The sequence below is a fragment of the Geotrypetes seraphini genome, chromosome 1 (assembly GCF_902459505.1).
Source record: "Geotrypetes seraphini chromosome 1, aGeoSer1.1, whole genome shotgun sequence".
Taxonomy (NCBI): domain Eukaryota; kingdom Metazoa; phylum Chordata; class Amphibia; order Gymnophiona; family Dermophiidae; genus Geotrypetes; species Geotrypetes seraphini.
Window position 1 is genome coordinate 501018936 of NC_047084.1, and position 27376 is coordinate 501046311.

The 27376-nt window shown below is 42.9% G+C and overlaps 1 protein-coding gene across 3 annotated transcripts in view; it reads right to left on the minus strand.

Annotated features, from left to right (window-relative positions):
• The window catches only part of KIF27 (kinesin family member 27), a 253192-nt gene extending 227529 nt beyond the window's left edge, over positions 1–25663 (minus strand). Inside the window, exons 1-2 of one of the 3 annotated variants that reach the window (XM_033927611.1) lie at positions 25334–25663; positions 20323–20709 (exon numbers count right to left, since the gene is read on the minus strand). In XM_033927611.1, the coding sequence (XP_033783502.1) occupies positions 20323–20671 (349 nt within the window). In that variant the 5' untranslated portion in view covers positions 20672–20709; positions 25334–25663. The remainder of the gene's footprint in view (positions 1–20322; positions 20710–25333) is intronic. The other 2 variants (XM_033927620.1, XM_033927630.1) reach the window with 2 other exon arrangements.
• Between the last annotated feature and the right edge of the window lie 1713 nt (positions 25664–27376).

Sequence of the window (27376 nt, forward strand, 5' to 3'; positions counted from 1 at the left end):
TCAGCATGGATTCACCAAGGGTAGGTCCTGCCAATCCAATCTCATCAGTTTCTTTGACTGGGTAACAAGAAAGTTGGACTTGGGAGAGTCTTTGGACGTCGTGTACCTAGACTTCAGTAAAGCTTTTGACAGTGTCCCACACCACAGGCTGCTAAGCAAGATGGAATCGATGGGGTTAGGAGAGACACTAACTGCATGGGTCAATGATTGGCTGAGTGGCAGACTTCAGAGGGTGGTGGTTAATGGTACCCTCTCTAAAACATCGGAGGTGACCAGTGGAGTGCCGCAGGGCTCGGTCCTGGGTCCACTCCTTTTCAACATATTCATAGGGGATCTGACTCAAGGACGCCAAACTACGTAATATAGTAAGTGAATGCAGTTTACAGAATTATATGGCGCAGGACCTGCTTACATTGGAAAGTTGGTCCTCAACCTGGCAGCTAGGCTTCAATGCTAAGAAATGTAAGGTCATGCACCTCGGAAGCGGAAATCCATGCAGGACGTACTTCTCCGTTCAAGAAGTACGTCCTGCATGGATTTCCGCTTCCGAGGTGCATGACCTTACATTTCTTAGCATTGAAGCCTAGCTGCCAGGTTGAGGACCAACTTTCCAATGTAAGCAGGTCCTGTGCCATATAATTCTGTAAACTGCTTGTCCAGAGTGACACATTTATTGCGTTGGAAAAAGAGATTAGGTTCTTACCTTGCTAATATCTTTTCTATTGTGTAGCCCTTTTCTGCTGTCATCTTCTATGTTTCTATGTTTCTATTCTCTGCAGAAATGGGACACATTGCCCTATCCCTACTACTGAAAAAAGCTGACCTAGACCCTACCATACCATCCAACTATTGCCCAATAACAAATATCCCTCTCCTGATCAAGTTGCTGGAGTCCATCATTTCCGCCCAACTTTCATCCTATCTTGAAAGATTCTCCATTCTCCTACCCTACCAACATGGCTTCAGACCCAACTTCAGCACCTATTGGCCTCATTAATTTCAAAGGTCCAACATCTTCACTCTTGCAATAAGTTCGCTGTTCTTCTTCAATTTGACCTCTCTGTAGCATTCGACATGGTCCATCATGATATACTAATTCTCCAACTTTCTGAAATTGGCTTAAACTTAACAGTCTTAGATTGGTTCTCAAAATTCTTATGTTCCCGCTCCTACTTCGTTAACATGAATGGCTCCTCATCCCTCCCATGGAAACTGATCTGTGGAGTTCCTCAGGGTTCACCTCTATCCCCGATTCTCTTCAATGTTTATATGTCCTCCCTGAAACTCCTCCAATTGTCCCCCTTGGAAACACTTTACACTTATGCCGATGACATCCTTGTCCTCCTCGAGACCAACTCTAACCTCACCAATCTCTCTGAGAACATCTCCTCATGTATATCGAACCTCCAATCCTGGGTCCTCACCGTACAAATGAAACTAAATGAGACCAAAACAAAACTACTTTGGCTCGGCCCAAAATTAGATAAGCTACCCATCCTCATCCCTCTGTCCTCCGGCACCACATTGCATCTTGAACACTCATGCAAAGTACTAGGCATCATCATCGATTCCACACTATCCTTCAATGACCACCTTAATTCCTTAGTAAAAAAATGCTTTTACAATCTTCACATGCTAAGGAAAGTGAGATCCTGCTTCCATCATCATCACTTTGCTGTCCTCGTACAATCCATCATTCTTTCCAGACTGGATTACTGTAACTCTATCTACTTAAGCCTGACAAAGAAAAGCCTTCACAGACTCCAGTGGATCCAGAACACTGCGGCTAAACTAATCTTCGCAAAAAGCAAATTTGACCACGTCTCCCCGCTTCTGTCTAAGCTTCATTGGCTCCCAGTAATCCTTAGGGTTCACTACAAATGCACCTGCCTAACCTTCAAGTCTCTACACGGTATCCTGCCTCCCCTTTTTCCACTATCTTGGAACTCCTCTAATCCCAACACCACCAGAACTACTCAAAAATTCAAACTATCCTTCCCCTCTTTAAAAGGCATATCCCATACAGGAAAACTAGGGACTTCCCTCTCCTTCAGGATCACCGAACTCTGGAACAGTTTTACCACCCCGCTTCAGTGCCTGTCCTCCCTCCAACTCTTCTGAAAACATCTGAAAACTTGGCTCTTCTCCAAAATGCAATGATCTCTCCCTCATCGATTTACTAATTCCCTCTAAACCTCTCTTTCTAAGCCCTTCTACTTTTCATTGTAGTTTCTTTCTATACCAATTACTGTAAACTGTGCCGAGCTCTACTTCTCTGGAGATGATGCAGTATAGAAACTTAAGGTTTAGTTTAGTTTAGTATTTTCGGATTTGCCTTAGGTTGCGCATGGTTGCAAATGCCTTCTGGATCATTTTGCTGATTTGAAGTTGCATGGTGCAGCCTTTGTCTATCATTATTCCCAGCAGTTATAGATTGGATTGCATGGGGTATGTGATGGGGTCTATTTCTAGATTTGTTATGGTTGTGGTTTTGTTTTTTTCTAGAAGTAAGAAATTGGTTTTGTCTTGATTCAGCTTTAATTTGTGGTCTCTCATCCATTTTGACTCTGTTTCTAGTGCAGTGTGTAGGATGACTGTGCCGGCTTGTAGCACTGAGGATCCAAAGACAAAGTACGCTCCGTGGCCACGGCTGAACCAGAGCATACAGACCCGCTCTTCCAGGCTAGTATTTTCGAGTGAACAACCTGTACACCTTTATGTTCTTTGCCATAGCCATAAGTTTGAATCGTGGCCGAAACCAACAGTGAACTATGGCTTGGAATGCTGTCTCAGACAGTGCCCACTCACCTGGATCCAAGGTCTGTATGCTGAGAGAATCGGCTTGAACATTGTCCACTTCCGCTACATGAGCTGCTGAGAGTGCCTGCAGATGATGTTCTGCCCAAGTGAAGAGTAAGCGGGCCTCCTCCAGACACAGATGGGCAGTCTTGGTGCCCCCCTGGCGATTGACATAGGCCACTGCTGTAGCATTCTCTGAGAAGCTCCTAACCCCCTGGCATTCCAGAGTCTTCTGTAGTTTCATCAGAGCTAGCCGAATAGCACAGCAGTCCAGCCTGTTGATCGACCACTTTCTCTGGGTAGGCGACCAACACCCTTGAATCAGTTGATGGTTGCAATGAGCTCCCCAGCTAAAGAGGCTGGCATCAGTCACCCAATATGCTATCTAAAGAGGCATGCTCTTGTTAAGGGACTGAGGGATGAGTCACTGACCCAGGCATCCAAAACAAAGTCTTCTGCAACGAGTCCATCTGCAGAGACCAACATATGAGTAATGCATGCTGGAGAGGATTGATGTGGGTCCTCACCCAAGAAACCACATTTATTGTGGCCACCATTGACTCCAGGACTTGAAGATAGTCTCATGCTGATGTAGCTGGCTTGGTCAGGAGGTATGGTATCTGAGAGCAAAGCTTCTGTCTGAATGCCTCTCAAAGATAGACACAGCCTGCAGCCATGTTGATTAAGATACCCAAGTACCCCAGGATCCAAAGCGCCTGACTGCATGTCTGTGTCCCTCGAGAAGGGAGGTGCATCTGGACACACCTGCTGGGCTGGGCGTGTGAGCGTGCTCTGCTCCCCCAGTACCTGCCGGGAGCCCTTAAATCCTGCAGCCAACGGGAGCAAGGTCAGTTCCCTGCTCCCACCGAAACCAACGACCAGTGACTGTTTCACCTCCCAGCCAAGCCCCTGGCGGCCTCCTTCCTGCTGGGCCAGGCATGTGAGCATGCTCCGCCCCTCCAGTACCTGCCGGGAGCCCTTAAATCCTGCAGCCAACGGGAGCAAGGTCAGTTCCTTGCTCCCACCGAAACCGACGACCAGCGACTGTTTCACCTCCCAGCCAAGCCCCTGGCAGCCTCCTTCCTGCTGGACTGGGCGTATGAGCATGCTCCGCCCCCCCCCAGTACCTGCTGGGAGCCCTTAAATCCTGCAGCCAATGGCGTGCTGCCGTTTGGCGTGCCGGTGAAGGTGCACGGCAAAGGCACGTGCCTTTGCGCGCACCTTCGAAGCAAATAAGCGAAGCGTACAGAAACCACCTAACACCACCCCGCCACCTCCCACCCAGCTACCAGACTCTGTCCTACGTGGCCACTCCTGCGGATGTGGTAACCCGTTACCAAGGGCACGCTTCGGAGAGGAAGCTCCGGGCCAGCCAATCGCTGCCTGGCTAGCCTAGAACTTCCTCTATGATGTCGGAATTGACATTGGGGGAAGGCTACTGGGCCCAGCGCTTCTGCTATCCTGTTAACGGCTTTGGAAAGCAGGGAGAGCTCAGAACTTGGCAGTGATGGCTTGAGGGCCTGTTCCCCGAAGGCAGCGGCTGTGGCTTGGGGGGGGCAGGGAAACAAAGAAAGAAAGGGTGCATGGAGACAAAGAAAGAAAGGGGGTCAGGGAGAAAGAAAGAAAGAAGGGGGACAGGGAGAAAGAAAGAAAGAAAGAAAGGAGAGGGAGGCAGGGAGAGAGGAAGAAAAAGTTGGGGGAGGGAATTAGGTCTGGAGGAGAGGAAGCATACAGGAGGCTGAAAGAAGGGAAGAAATATTGGATGAACAGTCAGAAGAAGAAAGTGCAACCAGAGACTCATGAAATCACCAGACAACAAAGGTAGGAAAAATGATTTTATTTTCAATTTAGTAATCAAAATGTATCCTTTTTGAGAATTTATATTTGCTGTCTATATTTTGCACTATGGCCCCCTTTTACTAAACCACAATAGTGGTTTAAGCGCAGGGAGCCTATGAGCGTCGAGATCAGTGCAGGGTATTCAGCACAGCTCCCTGCGCTTAAAACCACTATCGCAGTTTAGTAAAAAAGGAGGGGGTATATTTGTCTATTTTTGTAGAGTTGTTACTGAGGTGACATTGCATAAAATCATCTGCTTTGACCTTTTTGAAAAAACCCAGGAATATAAATGATAATTAACATTTTCTCTACGTACAGTGTGCTTTGTGTTTTTTAAAATTTTATTGTTGATTTTGACTTGGTTATTTTAAAAGTAGCTAGCAAGCCCAAAAAGTGTGGGCATTCCTGATGTAGTGTATCTAGATTTATAGAAAGCTTTTGACAAAGTTTCTCATGAGAGGTTCCCGAGAAAATTAAAGAGAGTTATGGGATAGGAGGCAAAGTTCAATTGTGGATTAAGAATTGGTTGGCTGATTTATTTCAATTTTTATCCAGTAGCTCAAAACGGCCTACAAGCAAACATTCACAGTGGAGTACATTTGGACAATACAAAGACAATACAGTAGTTTAAGTACAAGGACTATACAGTAATTTTAAGTACTGGTTAAGAATGAACTATACACCAATTTAAGTACCGGTTAAGAATGGACTATACCAGAGTTCTTCAACCACCGGTCCGTGGATTGGTGCCGGTCCACAGAAATTTCTTGCCGGTCCATAGGGCCAGCACGTGCATCAGGCCCAAAACAGTGTTCTTCAACCGCCGGTCCACGGTGTGATCGATGCGGCGTTATCTTCAAGTCAGCTCCCTCTTCCTCACTGATTCAGTGCACAAAGCCACGGGCAGTGGCTCCTACACGCATCCTGCGCTTGAACCGGAAGCCTTCTTTCTGACGTTGCAACATCAGAGGGAAGGCTTCCAGATGAAGCACGGGATGCGCAAGGAGCGGCTGCTCGCAGCTTTGTGCACTGCATCAGTGAGGCAGAGGGAGCCGGCCTGAAAATAATACCGGGGGCGGCATAAAATGGCCAGGCGGGAGCAGGCCAGAAGGTAAGGCATAGCAAGGAGGGAGGGAGACAACAAAAGTAAAGGGAATAGAAACATAGAAATAGACAGCAGATAAGGGCCACGGCCCATCAAGTCTGCCCACTCCAATGACCCTCCCAATCTATCTTTGCGGATAGATCCCACATGTCTGTCCCATCTGGCCTTAAAATCTGGCACGCTGCTGGCCTCAATAACCTGAAGTGGAAGACTATTCCAGCGATCAACCACCCTTTCGGTGAAGAAGAACTTCCAAGTGTCACCGTGAAGTTTCCCGCCCCTATTTTTGAATTTAGCGACTGAATTATGCCAATTTTAAGAATTTACATCTGCTGTCAGTGTGCTTTGTGTAGTTTAATTTTGTGGTTAACCATTATGTGTTGATAATAAGATTATATTGTGTATCTGTGAAAAATGAATGGAAAAAATTGTGTTACAATTAGTACTATTATGGGGGCAGGGTCTGGGGTAGAGATTGGGTAGAGATGGGCGGGGTCTGGCCCACGACTTAGCCCAGTGTTTTTCAATCGCCAGTCCACGGACCGATGCCAGTCCACAAAATAATTATTTTATTTCTGCCAGTCCATAGGTGTAAAAAGGTTGAAAAACACTGGACTATACAGCAATTTATGTACAGGTTAAGAATGGAGAAGAGAGGGTAGATTGCAGTTATAATTTTAGTTGAAGAGGGTGGTCTTTATCGCTTTCCAGAAGGTCATCAATGAGTTCTGTAAATGATTTGAGGGGGGAGTTGGTTCCAGAGTTGGGGGATGAAGTGGCTGTAGGAACATTTGCGGGCGGTTTCTGACAGGAGAGACCTTCCTGGGGAGATGCATAGGCGTTTCTCCATTTCTGAGCAGAGGGGGCAGGTGGGAGTGTACAGGGTTAGCTTGGATTCTATGTAGGCTAGGGTGGCAGCGTAAATTCTTTTATGCGGTATTACCAGGGTTAAATGGCCATTTTTCTCAATGGAGGAGGGTAAATAGGGATGTGCTGCAGGGATCTGCACTAGGACTAGTGCTATTTAACTTATTTATAAATGATCTGGAAATTGGAACTACAAGTGAGATGGTAAGATTTGCAGATGATACTAAGCTGTTCAAAGTTGTTAAAATGCATGCAGACTGTGAAAAACTGCAGGAAGAGCTTAGGAAATTGGAAGACTGGGCGTCCAAATGACAGATGAAATTTAATGTGGACAAATGCAAAATGATGCACATTGGGACGAATAATCCAAATCATAGTTAACGGATGCTAGGGCGTAAGTACAGTATATGTATCCTTTCCATTGGTTCTTCCATTAAACACAGTTACTTACTGTAACAGTTGTTATCCAGGGACAGCAGGCAGATATTCTCACTGATGGGTGATGTCACCGACGGAGCCCCAGTACGGACCATTTTAAAAGTGCATTGCCACTTTAAAATTTCAAAAAGTTTGCGATAGCCCGAACCGTGAATGCGCGAGTGCCTTCCCGCTCTATGAGGGCACATGGTCCTTCAGTTAAGATACGCCACCTAAGAAGCCAACCCGGGTAGGTGGGCATGTTGTGAGAATATCTTCCTGCTGTCCCTGGATAACACCTGTTATGGTAAGTAACTGTGCTTTATCCCAGGACAAGCAGGCTGCATATTCTCACTGATGGGTGACCTCCAAGCTAACAGAGATGGGATGGTGGAAGAGTTGGCCAAAGGAAATATAATTTGAAATACATAATGGCCGAAGTGCCCCTCCTGTCTGGAGTAAAAATCCAGACAGTAGTGAGAAGTGAAGGTATGAACTGAGGACTAGATGACAGCTAGTAAGAGGTCCTAAATGGTATAGATCTAAGGAAAACAACAAAAGCTGCCATAGTTCTAACTCTGAATGCTGTGACATGACTTTCTCGTGTCAGGCCAAACTGAGTGTAGAGCAGAACGAGATGTAGATAGCTAAATTGTAAATTGTTCTCTGAAATACAAGATGCCTTAACTTGTGTGGATCATAAGAAAAGTTAGAGAAAAATTTGCTGAGACTTTGATTGGTCAAAGTAGCAGACCAAAGCCCAGTTACAGTCCAAAGTATACAAAGCAGTTTTCCAGTAAGAGAATGAGGTGTAGAAAGAAATACAGGCAGAACAAGTGACTGAGAGAAAAGAAAAGTGACAACTTGTAGAAGAAACTTTGGACATGTACGCAGAACCACCTTGGCATGATGAAAAACTGCGAAGGGTAAATCTGGTACTAATACATGTAACTCACCGACCCTCCGGGTAGAGGTGAAAGCAAGAAGGAAAACACTTGCCAGGCAAGAACTAAAGAGGAACCGCCAAAAAATGGCTGCAAGAACTAAAAAGAACTACAGTAAGGTCCCAAATGACATGAAGAGACTAGAGAGGTGGTTTCAAAGGAGAAAAAACCCTATTTTAAGCCTGGAAACCAAGTGAAAAAGGCTACAATAGGACCCAAACGACAGAGGAAAACATGAGGTGTGATTACACATTAAAAACCCTTGTCATGAACCTGGAAACCAGATAACAAAACAGGAAGAGGTTGACCCTCGACTGACAAAGGGAAAAAATGCAATAGCACTTGAAAGAAGTCTGAGAGATAAAACTCGAGACTAAAAACAGACAAAAGAAGAAACAAAAAATCCATGAGCAATTCCACTATGTAGGAATGTAGATCACGAAGATAAAGAAGACACCAAGAAGAAATCCCAAAACCACTAATAATTGAAATATTGTAAAGTGTCTGGTTTCCTGTAGACATCCATAAGATAAACAGGCTGAGAAGGACACAGCCCGAGAAAAATCAACTGACAATGGAAATCAGTGCAGATTAGAATGAATCAGATTGAACCGAGTATGGACTATCAGAAGAGGTACAGGCTCCCTGAAGCTGAGTTGAAGAAGAAGTGAGAACCCATGTAGCCTGGGCCACCATGTAGAAAAGAAACATATGGTGGCTACTTCTCTCTTGAGCTTGGATAAAATGCTCAACGGGAGAAGTGGAGGAAATGCATACAGAAAACATGCCCTTCCAATCCAGGAGAAAAAACAGCCGCTATCAGACGAAGAAGAAAGGAAAGTCTGGAGCTAAACTGGAGCAACTGGTGATTGCAAATAGGCGCAAACAAGTCCATTTGTAGGGTGCCAATGGATGGACTGGATAGCTGTAGAGTTGAGAGTTCAGTCGTTGAAAAAAATCTGTTGAGGTTGTCTGCTATGGAATTATGTTCCCCACTATCGCCTAAGTCCAAATGTGCTGGGCCTCCTGACACAACAGGAGAGAGCCCGAGCCTCCTTGCTTGTTTATGTAGTTGCATAGCTACTGTATTGTCTGTGCAAAGTAGGAGGACTTGAAGGCAGAATAGATGATGAAAAAACCACGAGGGCCTAAAACAGCACTCTGAAGTCTAGGAAATTAATGTGAAATTTCCGTTGCTTGGCGGTCGAAAGACCCTGAGGCTGCAGATCATCCATATGAACCCCCCATGCAGAAAAAGATGCATCAGTCATGATGACCATGCAAGGAGGGAACAAATAAAAAAAGGAGATCTCCAGATAGACTAGAAGAGATCAGCCATAATTGAAGCAACTGCAGATATGACAATGTCAGAGATATACATGCTTTGAGAGACGATCCTTTGCCTGAGACCACTGGAAAACAAAAGTCCACTGAGGAGTACAAAAATGTAGTCCTACCCGTGGCATAACAGGAACAGAGGAAGCCCTGTTGCTCAGAAGAACCATCATGTGTCTGGCAGAGAAGAGTTGAAAAGAAAACAACTGCGGGCACAGATGGATGAGAGTCTGAAGGCTATCTGGAAGAAGAAACGCTCTCATGAGATAGATGTCTAGGAGTACCCCAAGGGAGTAAAGACGTGAATACGGGGAATTGAATTTCAAAGCCTAGAACCAGAAGAAAGGAGATGGTCTGAGATGTTGCTTGGACCACTTCCTAAGAAGAAACAGCCTGGAAGAACCAGATGTTTAGAAAAAAACAAGACCTGAAGGCCGTGTGAATGAATAGATGCTGCCATCACAATCAGACACTTCATGAAGACTCTGGGAGGAAAAAGCCAGATCGAAAGGAAGGACCCTATATTGGTAATGGCAACGGCTAAGTTGAAGTGAAAAGTATATACAGGAAGCCTTATTGATTAGAATATATGGCGGCTTCCTTGAGATCCAGGAAGCAGAGCCATGAGGTCTGAATGAGGAGAACCCAGTCCCGAATTACTTCTCAACCAGAGTTCTGAGATCCAGAAAAATCGCAGTCCTCCGGTGTACTTGGAAATGGGATTAGAATCCCTGACTCCACTAATTGAAGAGGACCCTTCGAGGGTAATCAGCAGAAGAACAAAGGAGGACTGTGCAAGATGCAAAACAGACTCTCTTGGGAAAAAAGTCTGAGAGCAGGGTGAAAACATTGAGTATAGAAAGCCTGCCCTATGAAGAAAACCCAGAGAGCTAAGGCTCTTAACGATGCCTGAAGAACTGAAAACAGACTCCAAATGTAGCACATTAACATTGCGGAAGACAGGAAAAAAGTTAACCGCAAATCTTCATTGAGAAGAAGATGGAGATGAAGGTAAAGACTGCTACTTGGCCATGACCAGAAAGTATCACCTGGTCCTGTGAACAGACAACTGCTAAGTAAGCATGTCCCAGCGTGGCCATGGAAGCATCACCTGGTCCCGTGAACAGACAACTGCTAAGTAAGCTTGTCCCAGCATGGCCATTGAAGCGCCAAAGAAATCATCTCCTATACAAGGCGTATGTGCTAGCCTGTCCTGGTGGGTGATAGTAAGAACAGACACTCGAATTCAGACCAGATCTGTAAGAATAGAAAAAAGGTGCTGAAAACACAGACACTGTATGTGTAAGCAGAGAAAGTGAAACGTAGCAACATAGAACATGTGAACAAATGTATGCCAAGTAAAATAGACAAAGAACCATGTAGGCAACATAGGAACCTAGTAAGCCTATTTGACTAACCAGTCCCTAGCCTTTTCCACTCTGTCCAGAAAGGTAGAGTCCTACACACTAGTCTGTAGAAGTGACTCAACCAGCAGGGATTCATTGAAACCTTCTTAGTGTTTTTAAAGGCATATCAAAAATTCCTATAGATATCATGAAAGTGAATCAAACAAACCTTGAGTAGATAACTATAAGTCAAGGAATAGAAAAGTCCTTTGTCAAGGGAATGACTTTGCAAAGTCAACTTCCACGGGAATGACACAAGGTACAGACAGTCCCCTAAGGAATCTGGAAAAAATTAATTCACAACCTTACTGAAGTGGAAAGAGAAGCATGTGGTGAAAAAACCCACTGCTTCAGAGAGATATGGGGTGTTGTGCAAACCACACCCCCTCTCATAAAGTCAATCCCAAACCACACAGTGAGGGAGTCGATGTCGAAGGCTGAAAAGAGCTTAATGACTGCAAAGCCTTCCCATACCGAATCGACACCAACGCCAGCAACTTGAAGAAGACCGGCGCTGCATTATATGAGTCGTAAGAATCCAAGTTTATTATAAATTTGATAAAACGCTTATCAAAATACTAAGCATCTTACAGCAATAAAATAGGGATAAGAACAGAGATAAAAACAGAATTAAAAACAACAATATTAAACAGACGAAATATACTAAGACAAACAAGATACAAAATAAGTGTAGTAAAACAAAAGGATAGTGGGGAGAACTACATTAAATATAGAAAAGAAAACATATATGGGGAAAAACCAAAAGGAGACTTCTGTGAAAGTGCTACCGGTGTCAAGATCTCAGCCTTGATTAGCACCAGAAAAGGCGGTGTCGACACGGTCATCGACACGAACAACTGAAAATACAGCTGAACATATCAGTGTCAACATCGACATCGACATAAGTGTTGACAGGAACATACAATTAAACATGTCGGTGTCGACCAAAGTTGTAGACATGAAGGGAAAAACTGCTGAAAAAGAAAAAACACTGGTACCGCTGGCTGCCTCACCGGTACCATCAGTGCTATGCTCCAGAGATGAAAATGCCAGTATCAAGGCACACATCACGAGCGGGGAGGAAAAGAAGTTTTCAGCAGTAAAGAAAAAACACTGGTACCCTTGGCCCATGAACTGATACCAATCGGTGTCACTTCCCTCTTCCAAAATGAGTATGCCCATATCAAGGCACTCATCGATATCGAAGCAGAGCCAAAGATGGGGCTGATTGAGGTCGGCAGGACTTGACTCACTGCTACAATGACCAAGGTCAGCAGGATTAGACTCACTGCTACAATGACCTGAAGCCCAAAAGAAAAACCTGCAAGCCAACTTACCTAGGAAGGATTGGGCCCGAGCAGCAATGTCAATGTCGGTGCGGATTGGAAAAGCGGTGCTGGTGCGTTGACTACTGACATTGGCGGGTACTGGATTCCTGAAGGCGCCGACGGGAAACTATATCTGAAGAACCCGCATGAAAATGCGCTGGTGAGGAGAAGAACAGGGGAAGAAGAAAATGGCAAGGCCGAGGTCCCGACATTGCTAGAACCACAGAAGGATGTCGGTGAAGACAACTTCCCCAACAAAGCAACCGTGCTGATGAAAATGGAGCAGAAAAAACCTGCATGGAAAAACAGCCATAATGTGGGGAGAAAATAGTATGGCGACCCCTTAAGGCCCCACAAAGCCCAACCGACGACGGTTAAAAGAAAAGATAAAGAAACTATAAATGTTTTAATTTTTTATTTGTTTTTTTTTAAACTAAAATTGAAAAGAAAAGAAGAAACTGACTAAAAAGTGAGAAAACCGCAAGAGCAGAAAGGTAGCGAAAAGAAAATTTTTCAAAACGTGACTTCATAGCTCCGGGGAAACTAAGAAATTGAAGAACTGCGCTCCCTCATCGGGCAGGAAGGCACTTGCGCATGCGCAGTTCGGGCTATCACAAACTTTTTGAATGCTTAAAGTAGCGATGCACTTTTAAAGTGGTCCATACCGGGGCTCCGTCGGTGTCGTCACCCATTGGTGAAAATATGCTGCTTGCTTGTCCTGGGATAAAGAGGATGTATGATAATCCATTAACAGGATGCTATGATGTAATTGTAAATTTATTAAGAGAATATATACTGTATAATTTAATTGTCAATCCATTAAGAGGACATGTCATTCCATGGGTATTGATGTAATCATTAGTCCATTAGGACAATTATACCTTACAGGCATAAGTGTCCTTTCTGTTGGTCCTGGGTGCCTGGCCAGCTTCCTGGATCATCATGAAACTTACACTTAAAGCCAGTAAGAAATGCCACGAGGACAAAGGTCTTGAAATTCTGGTGCGGGGGGGGGGGGGGGGGAGGGAGGGGTAGCACTTGTGAGATCTCATCAGGAGTGGATGCACGTCCTAGTACATTATTGAACTCTCCCTGCAGTTCCATGGCAAGGAAGATGCTTTTATCTTGGTAATATATACTCTTTTTATATAGTTGTAAGATTACCCTCTTATAGAGTGCTTTAACAATAAAATTATCTCTATTTTAGTGACTGTATAGTATGTAGTGTTCATATTCCCTATATTTAGCCCCTTGTTTAAAGCACCTCCTATCCTCCTGTGCAGCACCTCCTGACTAACCCCCCTCCTCCCCCACCATAAGATCTGACATACTTTCAGGTTTCCCAAAGCAGCAGCAGCAGTGGTGGTGATGGATGGCCAGCAGAGGCAGTGCTGTGAACAGGCTGCTTGTAGCCTGCCCTGCCAGGGCTTCCCTCTGCCGTGTCATCAGTGATGCAGCAAAAGGACTGGGAAGGCCACAAGCAGCCTGTTCACATTGCTGCCTCTGCTAGCCTGCCACTGTTGCTGCTGCTTTAGGAGGCTCAGAGGTATGTCAGGTCTCACCTGGGGGGTGGGTGGGAGGGGGGAAAGGGGGAGGTGTTGGTCACTGAATTGATGAATCGATTTTTTCAGAGAATGAATCGGTGAATTGATTCTAATTGGTTATTTCTGATTCAAATCGATTCACCGATTCACTTCAGGTGAATCAATTCGTTTGTACAAAAAACCAAACTCACCGATTCATCGGCCCCCTTGTAGAGACCTGTTCGGGCTTTCCCTCTGCCTCTGGAGTCCTTTATCTAATGTAACTTCCAGTTTTGCAAAACCAGAAGTTACATCAGAAGAAAGGACTTTGGCAAAGGGAACACTGAGTGGACCTCTGTGTATGCCTGTGCAGATCGGCGGCGGCAGCAAGCACGTTGATTTTTATATTTGTTGGCTGGCTCGTTCCCGGAAGCATTTCTCATTCCTCTACTTACATTCCTTTCAATGAGCTCAGAGCATAGACAGAAGCATTAGAAAAAGAGAAAATTAAATGGGAGCAGGATAGATATACAATGTAGTTAGAATTGGACAAAGTAAAGAGTGATTTGACAGCCAGGAAAAACAGCACTAAGGCATAGGGCTGTCCTGTCCAAATACCAAGGTGACTCAAGCCTTCACAGCCCTGCTGGACTCCTTTGACTTACCTGTGGACTCACTTCAAGAGTCGCAGGATAAGGGAATGAAGTCGGACTCAGAATTCAGCTTGAGATATGTGGCACCTTTGATTTTGATCACTTGTGGCCGCCCCAATGTTAATAATACCATAGAGGGTCAGGATAAATTAGCTTTGATTGATACAGGGGCTGGAATCAGTTTTACAAATAGAGCACCTCCTACTGGAGATCAGGAAAAATGTGGAAAATGTATGAGATTCAGGGTATAAATGACACAGCTTCAAAGTGTGTGTCTATCCTTGTAGAAAAGGAGCAAATGAAAGACATTGTAGAAACTACTGCCAACACGAGTGAGAATGCAGAGACAGAAATAATGGTTGTGGCTGGCCTTGCATTGTGGCAAGACACAGGAATTCCAAATGCTTCTAAAATATTGGTTCATGAGGTTATTCCTGTGCAGTAAGCCATGCGGTGTAGCATGCCAGCGCAGCAGCATAATCTTAGTAGAACTCACTCAGAGGCTGCAAATGTTTCAGTTTGGGCACAAGCAAAGCTAGATTGTGGGAAAATACTCACTGAAATTTTGTTAGAGGGTGAGGATCCTCAACCACAAACACAGCACCCAGTACTTCCTCTAACAACAGAACTGGTGCCTAAAATGGAGGAGAGGGGTCTGAGTGGACCTATCTCTTCAGCATGTGGCTCTCCAGCTGGGTCAGACTCAGGGGCCTCAGTTAGGATCACGGGCCCTAATTAAGGTTTCAAGACTCTCGGGCCCTAAATAAGGTTTCAAAGTCTGTGGTACCAGTGGCAGCTTCTTACTCTGAAATTACTCTGAATTTTAACCCCAAATGTGCATTTTTCTCTGTCTTAGACATGTCTAACGGTTTTTGGAATCTGCCTCTTGCTTCTGAATTCCAGGACACAAAAGGTCGGACCAAAGAAGACACATCTAGCCTGCACCTGACCTCTCCACACCAGTGCCTACTCCTCATGTGGTCTCTGTCAGCTTGAATGGAACATGGACAAATTTTGCTCTAAGTGACCCTGAGGATGTTGTTGATTTAAAATGTTTCTTCTTTATCTTAGCAGCCTGTTAGAATACATACATAGCTATCCCAGACCAGTATTGGCACAGAGATATTTTTAATGTACTTCAAGGATCCTCTTTATCACTGCAGAGATAAAGATGCACCAAAGGGACATTAGTTTTATGCCTTTTCTGTTTATGAGATGGTAATGCTATGCATTATTTGTGTGCATGGTTGTTGTTTTTTATATAACAGTGTATTTATTTGCAGATTTAAGTTCAGACCTGACAGATGGAAGAACAGTTTCAAGTCTACTAGAACTTTGTGTTTCTGTTTTGTCTGTGCCATGTGGTCTCTGTTTTGTTTGTTTTAGTTTATGGGGTACCCCTGAAAATATAACATTGGCCATTTCTAGAGTTCGTTTCCTACTTTTTACTAGCAAAATTGCACAATGTCCTTTTACTTATAGTTTTCATAGCCTAAGTGCAGCTTAGTTAGGGGTTCTATTATTAAGAAAAGGTTTTATACAGTGTTTATTCCATGGTGCTCACTAGATATAGTCAATTCAGCACCAATTTCTGACATAATTTTTTTTGTTCAATACAATCAGTACATAATTATGGTCTCTCTTAAGTGCCATAATAGTTGTGTGCAGCACACAAAAACATCTTTTTGGAATGTCCTATTAAGAACATTAAGTACCTGAATATTCTTTTTTTTTTTTATTAGGATTTTATATACCGCCTATCAAGGTTATCTAAGCGGTTTTTACAATCAGGTACTCAAGCATTTTCCCTATCTGTCCCGGTGGGCTCACAATCTATCTAACGTACCTGGGGCTATGGAGGATTAAGTGACTTGCCCAGGGTCTTTCTCTGCCATACCTATACCAAGTAAATGCATTAATAGCATCACATGTTGCCACACTCAGTACAAGCAACATGGTCTCTCTCTTTTTCTATCTCTTCTTTGGATCACCTCACTGGAGTACAACCGCTGCATGATACCTGGATTCCTTTCAAGCCGGTGTATCCCTCCCTGTATGTGCAGACACCATTTCATCCCAAGGGTGAACTTTACCAGTTTAAATAATAATAACTTTATTCTTGTATATCACCCAACCATGAGTTCCGGGCGGTTAACAATCAAGAAGAACTGTACAATCAGTGAAACTTACATGTAAACAAGTTAAGACAACAATCATCATACAAACTTATCAAACAGATAGGTTTTCAATAACTTTCTAAAGGCATGATATGATTGAATTTGAGGAATCAAAGAACTTAACCAGGAATTCATTTTCCCTAACTGATAAGCAAAAGTCTTATTTAAAAATCTTTTAAAACAACAAGCTTTTAAAGATGGAAACATAAACATACAGACATTGCGAGTATTTTTATCCGACTTGTATAATTTAAACTGGGAGGATAGGTATCCTGGAGCTAGGCCAAAAAGAGCTTTAAAGCAAATGCAGCTAAATTAAAAGAGAATTTGTGCTTCAAAAGGCAACCAATGTAGTTGCCAATAAAAGGGACTGACATGGTTGTATTTTTTTAACCCAAAAATCAAGTGCACTGCAGTGCTTTGTATTACTCGAATACAATTTAGAATTTTCTTATAAGATGCCAAGTAGATAATATTACAACAGTCAAGAGCCGATAGAATTAGGAATTGAACTATTAATCTAAAAGAAACAAAATCAAAATATTTAATAGTTCAAAGTTTCCAGAGGGTCATAAAGCATTTTTTTAATCATAAGATCAGTATGATCTTCTAACGTTAAATAGCAATCTAAAGTCACCCATAAGATCTTAACTGAGGTGCCAATATTAAAATTCTGATTGTTGATCTGAAGTTTTTTATCTGCAATGCTATCGTTTGGACTTGCAAGAAAAAATTTAGTTTTTTCTGAATTAAGCTTGAGTTTAAATCTGAACATCTAATGTTCTATATGCGCTAGGAGAACAGCAATCTGGTCTTTTATGTCCTGTGAGAAAGCTGACATTGGCAAGAGTATGGTAATATCGTCTGCATATATAAAAAATGTTACTTTCAAGTCTTGCAATAAATTAGCCAGAGAGATCAAATAGATGTTAAAGAGGGTAGGCAATAATGGGGATTCCTGTGGCACTTCTGAAGAATTACTCCAAACAGATGAATATTTCCCAGTTGAATAGACCTGATAAGACTTATTTTGCAGATAGCCTTTAAACCACTTCCAAACATTCTCAGTGATTCCAATAGATCTAGGCAGGACAATAAAAGCTCATGATCTACCAGATCTAAGGCACTACTTAGATCTAGTTGAAGAATCAAAATGCTTAAATCTAAGCTGAACTGTCTTTGAAAATAATCCATTAATGATGCAAGAACAGTTTCATTGCTATAGCTAGCAGGAAATCCTGGCTGATGGTCATGGAGGATATCAAATTTGTCTAGGTAGACTGACAGCTCCTGAGCAGACATCATTTCATCCCAAGTATGCACCTCACCAGTTTAAAGAGACTGTCAGCTCCTACTGGACTAATTCATCTTCCTGCTCCCTGACTGCACAGCTCTCCTACTCCTCTACTTCCTCACACATGCTGGACACTTTTGTTTTCACCTGTTCTTTCCACAAAATGTTTCCTGTTCATTGGATCCCCGGATTCATGACAGCCACCTTCCTAAGAATGCTTTGCTGTACAGTTCAAGCTATTTACTGAACAATCCCTGGTGTAGTCATTTATTTCATATGCTGTGCATCCACTCCCTCTTGGTATGGGGAATGCGACATTTCACAAGCTGCTGAATTTTACAGAACTCCATGCCTACATTGAACAATTTAAGAAAACCTCTAAAGAAGTAAATCATACCATCACTTTTGAAAATGGACATATTGCACAAACTGTTGAAAATTTGCTACGAGATGCTCATGTCTCAGTTTGGGAACTCTTATTTGGGTGTTCGCCTACTGAAAATCATGTCTTTAATGTTTTAATTCACACTATTGTTATCTTAATTATTGTACAAATTTTGCTATATATTATTATGATTTTCCTTTGCTGTAAAATGAAACACATGTACATCTCTTTATAACGCATATCCAACAAAGTTCCCCCTACCTTTTAAGACAGTTATACATGATTTTTCAGCATCTTCTCCGACACTTGCTAATTTGGTTCTATTTGGTTGATTTAGCATGGCCTATTGCATTGCATACTAGGGTCAGACATAACATATGATCTCTTCCCATACCCTTATATCCCTACTCATGGCATCTTTAAGCCTGAACCTCCTGAGAAAGCTTCCTGCATTCCTTATGCACTGTTCACTCGCTCAAAGATGGGTAAGATGTAGCATATTGGGTTTCCCCGACCAGATGACCTAAGACAGAGGTCTAAACTCATAATGAGAACAGTTTATCTTCATAGCTTGGAGACAGGGCAGGACAAGGGGACATGCTGATATAAGGTTGGAGGTAAGAGAGGCATAAATACAGCTGCAGAAGTGCATGCCATATAGAAGGGTACCGCAAGCTTGTCTTCATTTCAAAGAATAAAAGAAAAAGTATGGGAAATGTCAGCCTAACATTACTAGCAGGCAGCACCTAACCAATGTCAGCAGAGGCCTAAGGGACATTATATCCATCTGACTCTGGAATGTTGATGCAGAAAGACCCTAAATGCTCCTGAACAAAATTCACAAACATTAAGCATCCAGCCAGACTGGATTGTTTATCAAGATATACTACTTCAGTGGGACAAAGAAGCCAGAGACTAATCTCATCTACCATTCCTGCAAGTGTCACACCTTCCTTATCAATTAAACTAACCATTGTTTCAAACAGTTTACAAATTATAAACAGAAAGATACTGGGACATACAATACTTTCTATTTTTAGAATAAGACTCCAACCTATAAAAGCCTCCTATCTGCATCACCCCCCTCCCTCGCTCTCTGGAACCTGAGGCCTGGACCATCACCCCCTCCCTTCTCTCTGAAACCTGAAGCTTATGTATCTTTCTAAAGATTGCCTTTCTGTAATATTAAGCCTATTTCTATATAATATATTCTCTATACAATCACTTCTGGCTCTCATTGTCAGTAATTTCACTTCCCACGGAATCTTCTACAAGGGTATTTAACCCAGGACCAGACGGCATGTAAAGCCGCCACATTATATCATTGGGACTTGTTTGCTTCAACATTACCCCTCCAAAACCTTACATTTTGGGCAGTTGCTAATCCTTACACTCCCTGCATCTAACTTTCAGTGTAAGTAAAGGATCTCTGCTGCAGTGCTGCTCTCTTCTTTTCCTGAGGCCATATAGGAATTGGGGGGGGGGGGAAGGGGGGAAGCTGAGAATCGGGGAGGGGGAATTTGAGGCCCTTTTCTTTGGGGATGCTCTGGGGAAGCTGAGAATTGGAGAGGGGGGGCTGGGGAGAGGGAACATCTCAGTCCCAGTTGTTTAGATTTATTCATTTTTTGGGGAGAGGGAGGAGTTGGCTATAGAAAACCTGTGTTTATCAGTGATATTGTAAGCTAGTTACAATTGCTGAGTTTCTTTTCCAATTAAATGCATAAATTGGTACTGGTGAGAAGTTGTCACTGTGGACACTAGTGCTGCCCGATTTCCGATTCAAATCGTCAAAAAGCTGTGTCATTGAAAGTGAATCAAATCGAATCATCGATTCAACAGGGTGAATCAAAATATTTTTCCCTGAATCGGGCAGCACTAGTGTGGATGGAGTATGAGTGTTGTGTTATGAGCTTTGAGTATGTGTATGTCTGTGCATCACGTTTGGTAGCAGAGTTTAGATGTGGAATGTAAGTAGACTGGGATGTGGTATCTGTATTAAAAAAAACCAATAGCACTAAGGGATAGAGTCTCCTATCGTGCCATATTACCTAGGCAAAGCTCTCAGACTGTGTTACATTTATTTGATAAGCATCAGTTAGACAAATATTGAAACTGTACAGAGGTCATTGTTTTAAAATAAAATATTACTCAATAGTTGTATTATGATGATTTCAGGTATTTACACATGTAATATACACATGTAATAATACTATTGTGTTAATAAAAATATAATTAAAACAAAAAGCATACCCATATGGCCGCCTCCTATGGTATAAGTTTTGCCTGACCCAGTCTGTCCATAGGCAAAAACGGTAGCATTATATCCTTCAATCAGCGAAACTACAAGAGGCTTAATGCAGTTTGTGTAAACATCATCCTGAGTGGACTTATTACCGAAAACAAAATCGAAAGTGAAGACACGATCCTTCCCAATGACAACTTGCTGGGTGTTGGGAACTACTCGCACACAAACTTGGTGATTATGGAGAATTTCTCTGGATAGCCGAGGTCTCACCCTCACTGCCACCTTCACTGGAGTTTCTTCCATAGCTGCTTCTTTAGTTTTCCCTCTTTGCTGAATAGTATCAACTGGCTTCATTGAGAAACTCTCTCTCTACATTCATTGTTATGTTCATTCTAAAAAATAAATAAATCATTATTCAAAAGCTTTATTTCAACAATCTGTTTCACTTAATACCTCCAAAATAAACATAGATGTTTGCTTATTGTGAATTAATACATTTGTACTAATTATGCTCACTAGGCTAAAATAGAAATGCCAACATTTAAACAAGTACTGTAGCAACTGCTTAAAATGATTTAGATATTTCAGTTGGCAGTAAAACCAAATCTTTAAAGATTCTCCTTGTTGGCTTCATCTCCCTGATAAACTATTACTATTTAAAGTTTATGAATTTTGCTGCTGTGCTCACCCTCAGCTGATCCTCATGCAGGGATCCCACTGTTTAGTAAAGCATAAATAAAAATAAGCATCTGGAATATGGAATCAGAAATATGATATAGGGACATTGAAGCAAGTTTATGCCACTTATTGTTGTCTCAAAAGGGAGAGAGTGGAGCAATCAAGTCTAATGTTAAAAATTCAACCAAAAGCAATTTGACATAAATGAGTTTTCAGATTGACTCTGAACTTTTTGTAAGACTCAGAACACAGATCAAGGGGCAAATTATTCCACAGTCTTGGGACCAGAGAAAAAATATGTGCAATTTCTAGTTACCTCCCACTGGGCCTGTGCGAGGCCCGGGAAACTAAAGGTAATAAACATGGAGGAGTGTAACATATTATTAAAGCTGACAGATAGTTTAGGAATTATCAGGAAAGGAATGAAAAACGAAGATGTTATAATGCCTTCATATCACTCTATAGTATGGCTGCACCTCAAATACTGTGTGCAGTTCTGGTCACCATATCACAAAAAAGAAATAGTGGAATTAGAAAAGATACAGAGAAGGGCAATGAAAATGATAAAAGGAAAGGCTAAAGCAGCTAGGGCTTTTCAGCTTAGAGAAGAGACAGCTCAGGGGTGATATGATAAAAATCTATAAAATGCTGAGTGGGGTGGAAAGGGTAGATGTGAATTGATTGTTTACTCTTTCCAAAAACACTAACGGCCTCTTTTACAAAGCCATGCTAGCAGCTGCCGTGCGGCAACAGCCCCGAAGCCCTTTAAATCTCTTTGGGCTTCAGAGCCGCTAGTGCGGCTTTGTAAAAGAGGCCGTAAGACTAGGGGGCATGCAATGAAGCTACTAAGTAGTAGATTTAAAACAAATCAGAGAAAATATTTCTGGAATTTATTGCCGGAAAACGTGGTGAAATCAGTTAGCTTAGTAGGGTTTTAAAAAGGATTGGATAAATTTCCTAAAAGAGAAGTCCATAGGCTATTTTTGAGATGGCTTGGGGAAATCCACTGCTTATTCCTAGGATAAGCAGCATAAAATCTGTTTTACTACTTGGGATCTTGCTAGGTATTTGGAAACTGTTGGAAACAAGATACTGGGTTTGATGGACCTTCGGTCTGTCCCAGAAAGGCAATTCTTATGTTCTTATCAAGAAATACCAGGATATTGACAACAACAAGAAAGTTTTTGCTCACTTCTAAAATGTGGATGCTGTATTTATACCATTGAAGGAGATCTGTGGTTTTCTTAGCAGGGGTTTCCCTTTGTGTCAATGTTCAGCTCTACAGACAATGAGTGAGATAGAGAAAGCACCAAAGACCTTGCAGAATGAGACAGTAGAATTTCCTTTATTAAATGACCCAACATAGGCCATGTTTTGGCCAAATTTCATATTTTGCCAGATGATCAAAATAACAAAAGATGAGAACTATCAAAACAGTCTTCACAAAACTGCTTTAATCTGTTACCTCATTATGTCATCAAACTGGTGCTACAGCTGAACTCCAACAGTGTTCTCATTTGCATCAAAAAGCCATTTTTTCAATCTTGGGGAATGAGAGTACTGGGGCAACTGAGCTTAGAATGAAGGAAATACTCTCGCAGTGTAGTGACATTATCCAAGCTTTATTGAAAAGATATTGTGTAGGTCTATTTGGTTCTTGATATGGAGGGAAGATAAATTTCAAGGGAAGGAAAGCTCATTGGCAAAAGAAGAGAGGCACAACAGAATTCCATTTTAAGACAATCAGGGTCTTCGGCCCCTCCCACTGCATCCCAAGATGCATTGGGAGGGGGAAGCCCCATCATTTGCAGCATGTGGCCCTGTAAGCAGGAGGGAGAGGGCTTCCCTCCTGCCGTTTTCTCATCCAAAAGTATGGGGAGGGGGTCCGTGGATGTGGGAGGGGGGCCCAGAAATGTTGGTGGATGTGGGGGGGGGCACAGAGATGTCAGGGATTTCTGGGATGTCAGAGGAGGTCCAGGGATGTCAACGGGATGTCAAGAGGGAGGGGTGTAGGGCTCTGTGGCTCAGCTGGCAGGAGGAATCCCCATCAGCTGAGCTGCCAGGAATTCCCAAAACCGGCTCAGCTGATGGGGATTTCTCTGCCACGATAAGACAAGATAGTTGGTAGGTACGGCTATAAAACTTGCTGGGGACGTTTTTATTTTTGAAAATTGGCAAAAATGATAGACGTCCTAAGGACCAAAACTTATGCCTAGCTCATTTTCAAAAATAAAAGATAGATGTTTGGCAGCTTTGAAAATGAACATTTTTCCTCCTAGGTTAGTGGACATTTTGCACAAAATGTCCAACCTCAGATTTAGGCACACTATCAATTATGCCCCTCCATGTCAGTATCTCTCAAACTGTGTGCCCCAAAGAGATTTTGGGTGTGCCACAAGAGATTCCAGAATTTTATTTTTTTAAATTGTCTTCGTAAGTGTACACTAGAATAGATGACATGTACATCACATATGCAAGACTGTCAATGTTATGAGCGTATGTGTGCAAAGGATACGACAGCCCAGACAAGCATCATTCTTTGACGCGATTGATCCTTGAAAATTAAAGGCAAGTAATTTTTTATTATTTTAATTTTTTATACAGTAGTTATCCTAACTTGAGCAACAAAGCAATTAAAGCTTTGTTACCGTTTTAATTTTATTATATTTGTGAACTTGCGGCCTCTTTTACAAAGCCGCGCTAACGGTCCCGAAGCCCATAGAGATTTAAAGGGCTTCGGGGCTGTTGCCGTGCGGCAGACACTAGCACGGCTTTATAAAAGAGGCTGTTGGATTTTCAGCTCCGACAGAAATTAAATCTAAATGAAGAGAATGACAGCAGATGGTGGATTCCGAAATGTATGTTTGCCTGTCGACTATCAAGAAATGTTTTGAGATAATTTGCACTCAAAAACAAGCACACCCATTGCATTGATTAGCAATTCTATTCTATCTACTTTAGTTTCACTGTTGTTACAATTTACCCAAAGATAGTTTAAAGAACTTTAAATAACGCAAATTTAGGCCCTCTTTTATGAAGCCACATTAGTTGGCGGTTTTTATCACTGGCCGCGGCGATATTAGCTCCAATGTTCATATGAATTCTATGAGCATCTGAACTTTTTCTGCTATGGTTGGCGATAAAAAAGCCTAACACAGCATCATAAAAAGGGGGGGAGGGGGGTAATTTTTTTGCTGGTTTTGCAATTTTATAATTTCAGTTATAATGTGCTTTAAAAAAACATTTGCCCCATTTAGTGGGCCAGAGCTAAAAAAAAAGTTTAAGAGACACTGGCCTAAGTGATTTTTATATTCAGGTACTCAAGCATTTTTTTCCTCTCTGTTCCCTTGGGCTCACAGTCTATGAAACTAGATTGGCTGCCCATGACCGCAAGGATAAAGTTTAAAATAGGCATCACTGCCTTTAAGATCCTGAGAGAGAATGCTCCCCGACTACCTAAAGAGTTGGCCATCCTACTCCATGGTGCCTCCAACAGATATTTCACCAGAAATCTTTTCACTTAAAATTCCCAGCATGCAATAATATAAAGTCTACCAGACAAATCACCTTATCCATCCAATATTAATTAGCAAAATGCTGGAACCAACTACCACTTAACACCACGATCCTGTGCTTTTAAATGCATTTCTGTACCAAGACAGGGAGTAACTGAAATGGTTAATTGTAAAAGCCTATTTCTAAACTGCCTAATGCAACCCCTGAGACATAATAACCAGCCAATGATGACCTGTACTTGTAACTATGTATTTGTAACTATGACCTAACTGTATTAATAGTTGTACTGATCTACCTGTACTAACAACCCTATTGAATGTCTGTGCCAAACTGTCCATTGAAACTTCCTGGGTAACTGATCCAACTTCTTGTAATGGAATCCGACCTTGAACTGAATCGGTAAAGGCGGAACAGAAAACCTGATTAACATAACAGCTACTAGGAGTAAGCAGTGCTGTACACATTATACGCTGGTACTATCTCTGTCCCTAGCGGGCTCACAATTTCAATTTTTTTTTTGTACCTGGGGCAGTGAAGTTCCAAGCAACCTGCCCCAGGGTCACAAGGAGGCTACAGAAGAGAACATGCTTAATAAAGGTTACCCTGAACCCCCTACAACCACCGAAAAACGAGCCGCCTGGTAACGGCGCATAAACTCTTTGCACACCACAGTCTGCTACGTGCAATTGGGGAAAGGACCTTGCCACAAAAAGTGACATAATGTGGGAAAGAAGTACTTTTATTATTAGAAACAAATCTACTATCAAACACTCGACTACGTAACATTTTTAAAGACGATGTATGCAAGCGAAAAAAACTCACCTGTCGCTGGAATGACATTCACAGGAGGAAAGCCACCACGAGGCGCCGTCCTGAAGTGCACACAGCACCGGCTTTCACTCCTGCACCTCTTCCATACATAGATCCACGGCACTATACATCCTGGAGGTATGTACACAGAAAAGCATTAGCGCCCGTATACAGGTGGGACGACCCTCACAGCCTTTCCTGGTTTTATTAGTACTGACACTGCTGCTGCTGCTGCCTTCTCTTTTGTTTTCACTCCGTCACCTGGCAACGGTGGAGCGTCGCAAACCTTCCGACTCGGCGGGAGAGTAGAGACGGGGGCTGTGTTTCCGGCAGTGCGCGTCGCTGGAGGTTCGTGCACAGCGCCCCCACGCGTATGCCACGCAGTCTCCTCCACTACTCAGACGTATCAGATCGCACGGATTCGAAACCCCGCCCCTCCCCCTCCCCTTCGCACACGCCAAAGTGCCCTTCCCTACTGGATTGGCTCCTTGTTGCGTGACCTCACGGTAAGGCATCTCTCTCTCTCTCTCTTCCCTTGGATCTCCCCGAGGAAGTACGGCATCCCTCACTCACCCTTTGGGGTTGGGGTTGGGGTTGGGGAGGGGGAAGAGTTAAGATGCCCGGACCTACAGGAGAAGAGGGAGAGACACCAGCCCCACGGGGTGGGGTGAGAGGAAACCGGAGCAAATCGACGTAAGAATTGCCATACTGTCTGGGACACATCGAAGGACCATCAAGCAAGTCCAGTGTCCTGTTTCCAACAATGTCCATTTGGCATTCAGATCACAAGTACCTGGCATGATCCCAAAAGAGTAAAACATATTTTATATTGCTTTTCTTAGAAATAAGCAGATAATTTTCCTAAGTTCTTCTTAATAATGGCTTCTGGACTTATTTAAGCCCTGCAACGCTAGTTGTTTTCACCACAGTCTTTGACTACAAATTCCAAAGTTTAAGTACATGTTGAATGAAGACATCTCTTCTGTTTGCAGGTGAGAAGAGGAACAGGGAGAGATACTGGAGCCATGGGAGGGGGACAGGAGATGGGGAGAGAGATTTGCTGAATTCCCAGAGAGGGAAGGTTGGAAAGAGGTGTTGCCAGAACAAATATTTTTTTGGGGGGGGATATTTCCTCTCAGTCTCCCCTGCTGCTGCCGCCATTCCCCTCATCATACCTTCACTGGTGGGGATTCTCAAGCCCTGCCAGCTGAAGATATATTCTGTGAGAGCCCGTGGTCCTGCTTCCTGAGGAGCAAGAAAGGAAGCAGCTTCTGATGCCAGCACTTCCATGCATGATTAGTTAAATTGCGCAAACTAAGCATGCACAAAAGTGCTGGTGTCTGCGGCTGGAGGAGACAGAAAGGGCAGGGGCTTTGGCGGTAAATCTCTTAGGCTGGTGGGGTTTGAGCATCTTCACCAGCCACACATTTGGTGATACAGTTTTTGAGCCCCCCCCCCCAAATGGCTTTGCCACTGCTGGGGGAGGGGAAAAAAGAGGGAGAGATGCTGAACATGGGGGATGGATATAGAAACAGAGGGGTGAGACCGGATATATGGGGGTGGGATAGGGACACAGAAGGATGATGATAAACACATGGGGATAGGGGCATAGAAGAGTAATGATGGTGGACATGACAAGAATATGGATACAGAGAAGGGGAATGAGAGCATAGGGGCCAGGACACAGGGGAAATACTGTTCAGGGCAGATAGCATCACACATGGAAGATGAATGGTAGACATGGACATAGAAGAAATGCCAAATGGTTAAAAAGAGACCTTGACAAGAGAGTTAAGAGAAAACAGAAACCAGAGACAGAGACAAACATGATTAGAAAAGTAAAATGACTAGAAAACACGTCAAAAAATGAATTTTATTTTCTATTTATTGATTGGAATGTCAGCTTTTGAAATGTACTTGTATTTCTGCCAGAGCTGTTGTTAGATGTAGCTGGGACCCATGAGAAAAACCTCCAGCATTCTACAGCATAATGGTGTTAAATCTCCAGCTTTGGAATGGGCCTTCCTTGGCATCTCTGCACTACTTGTCAATTGA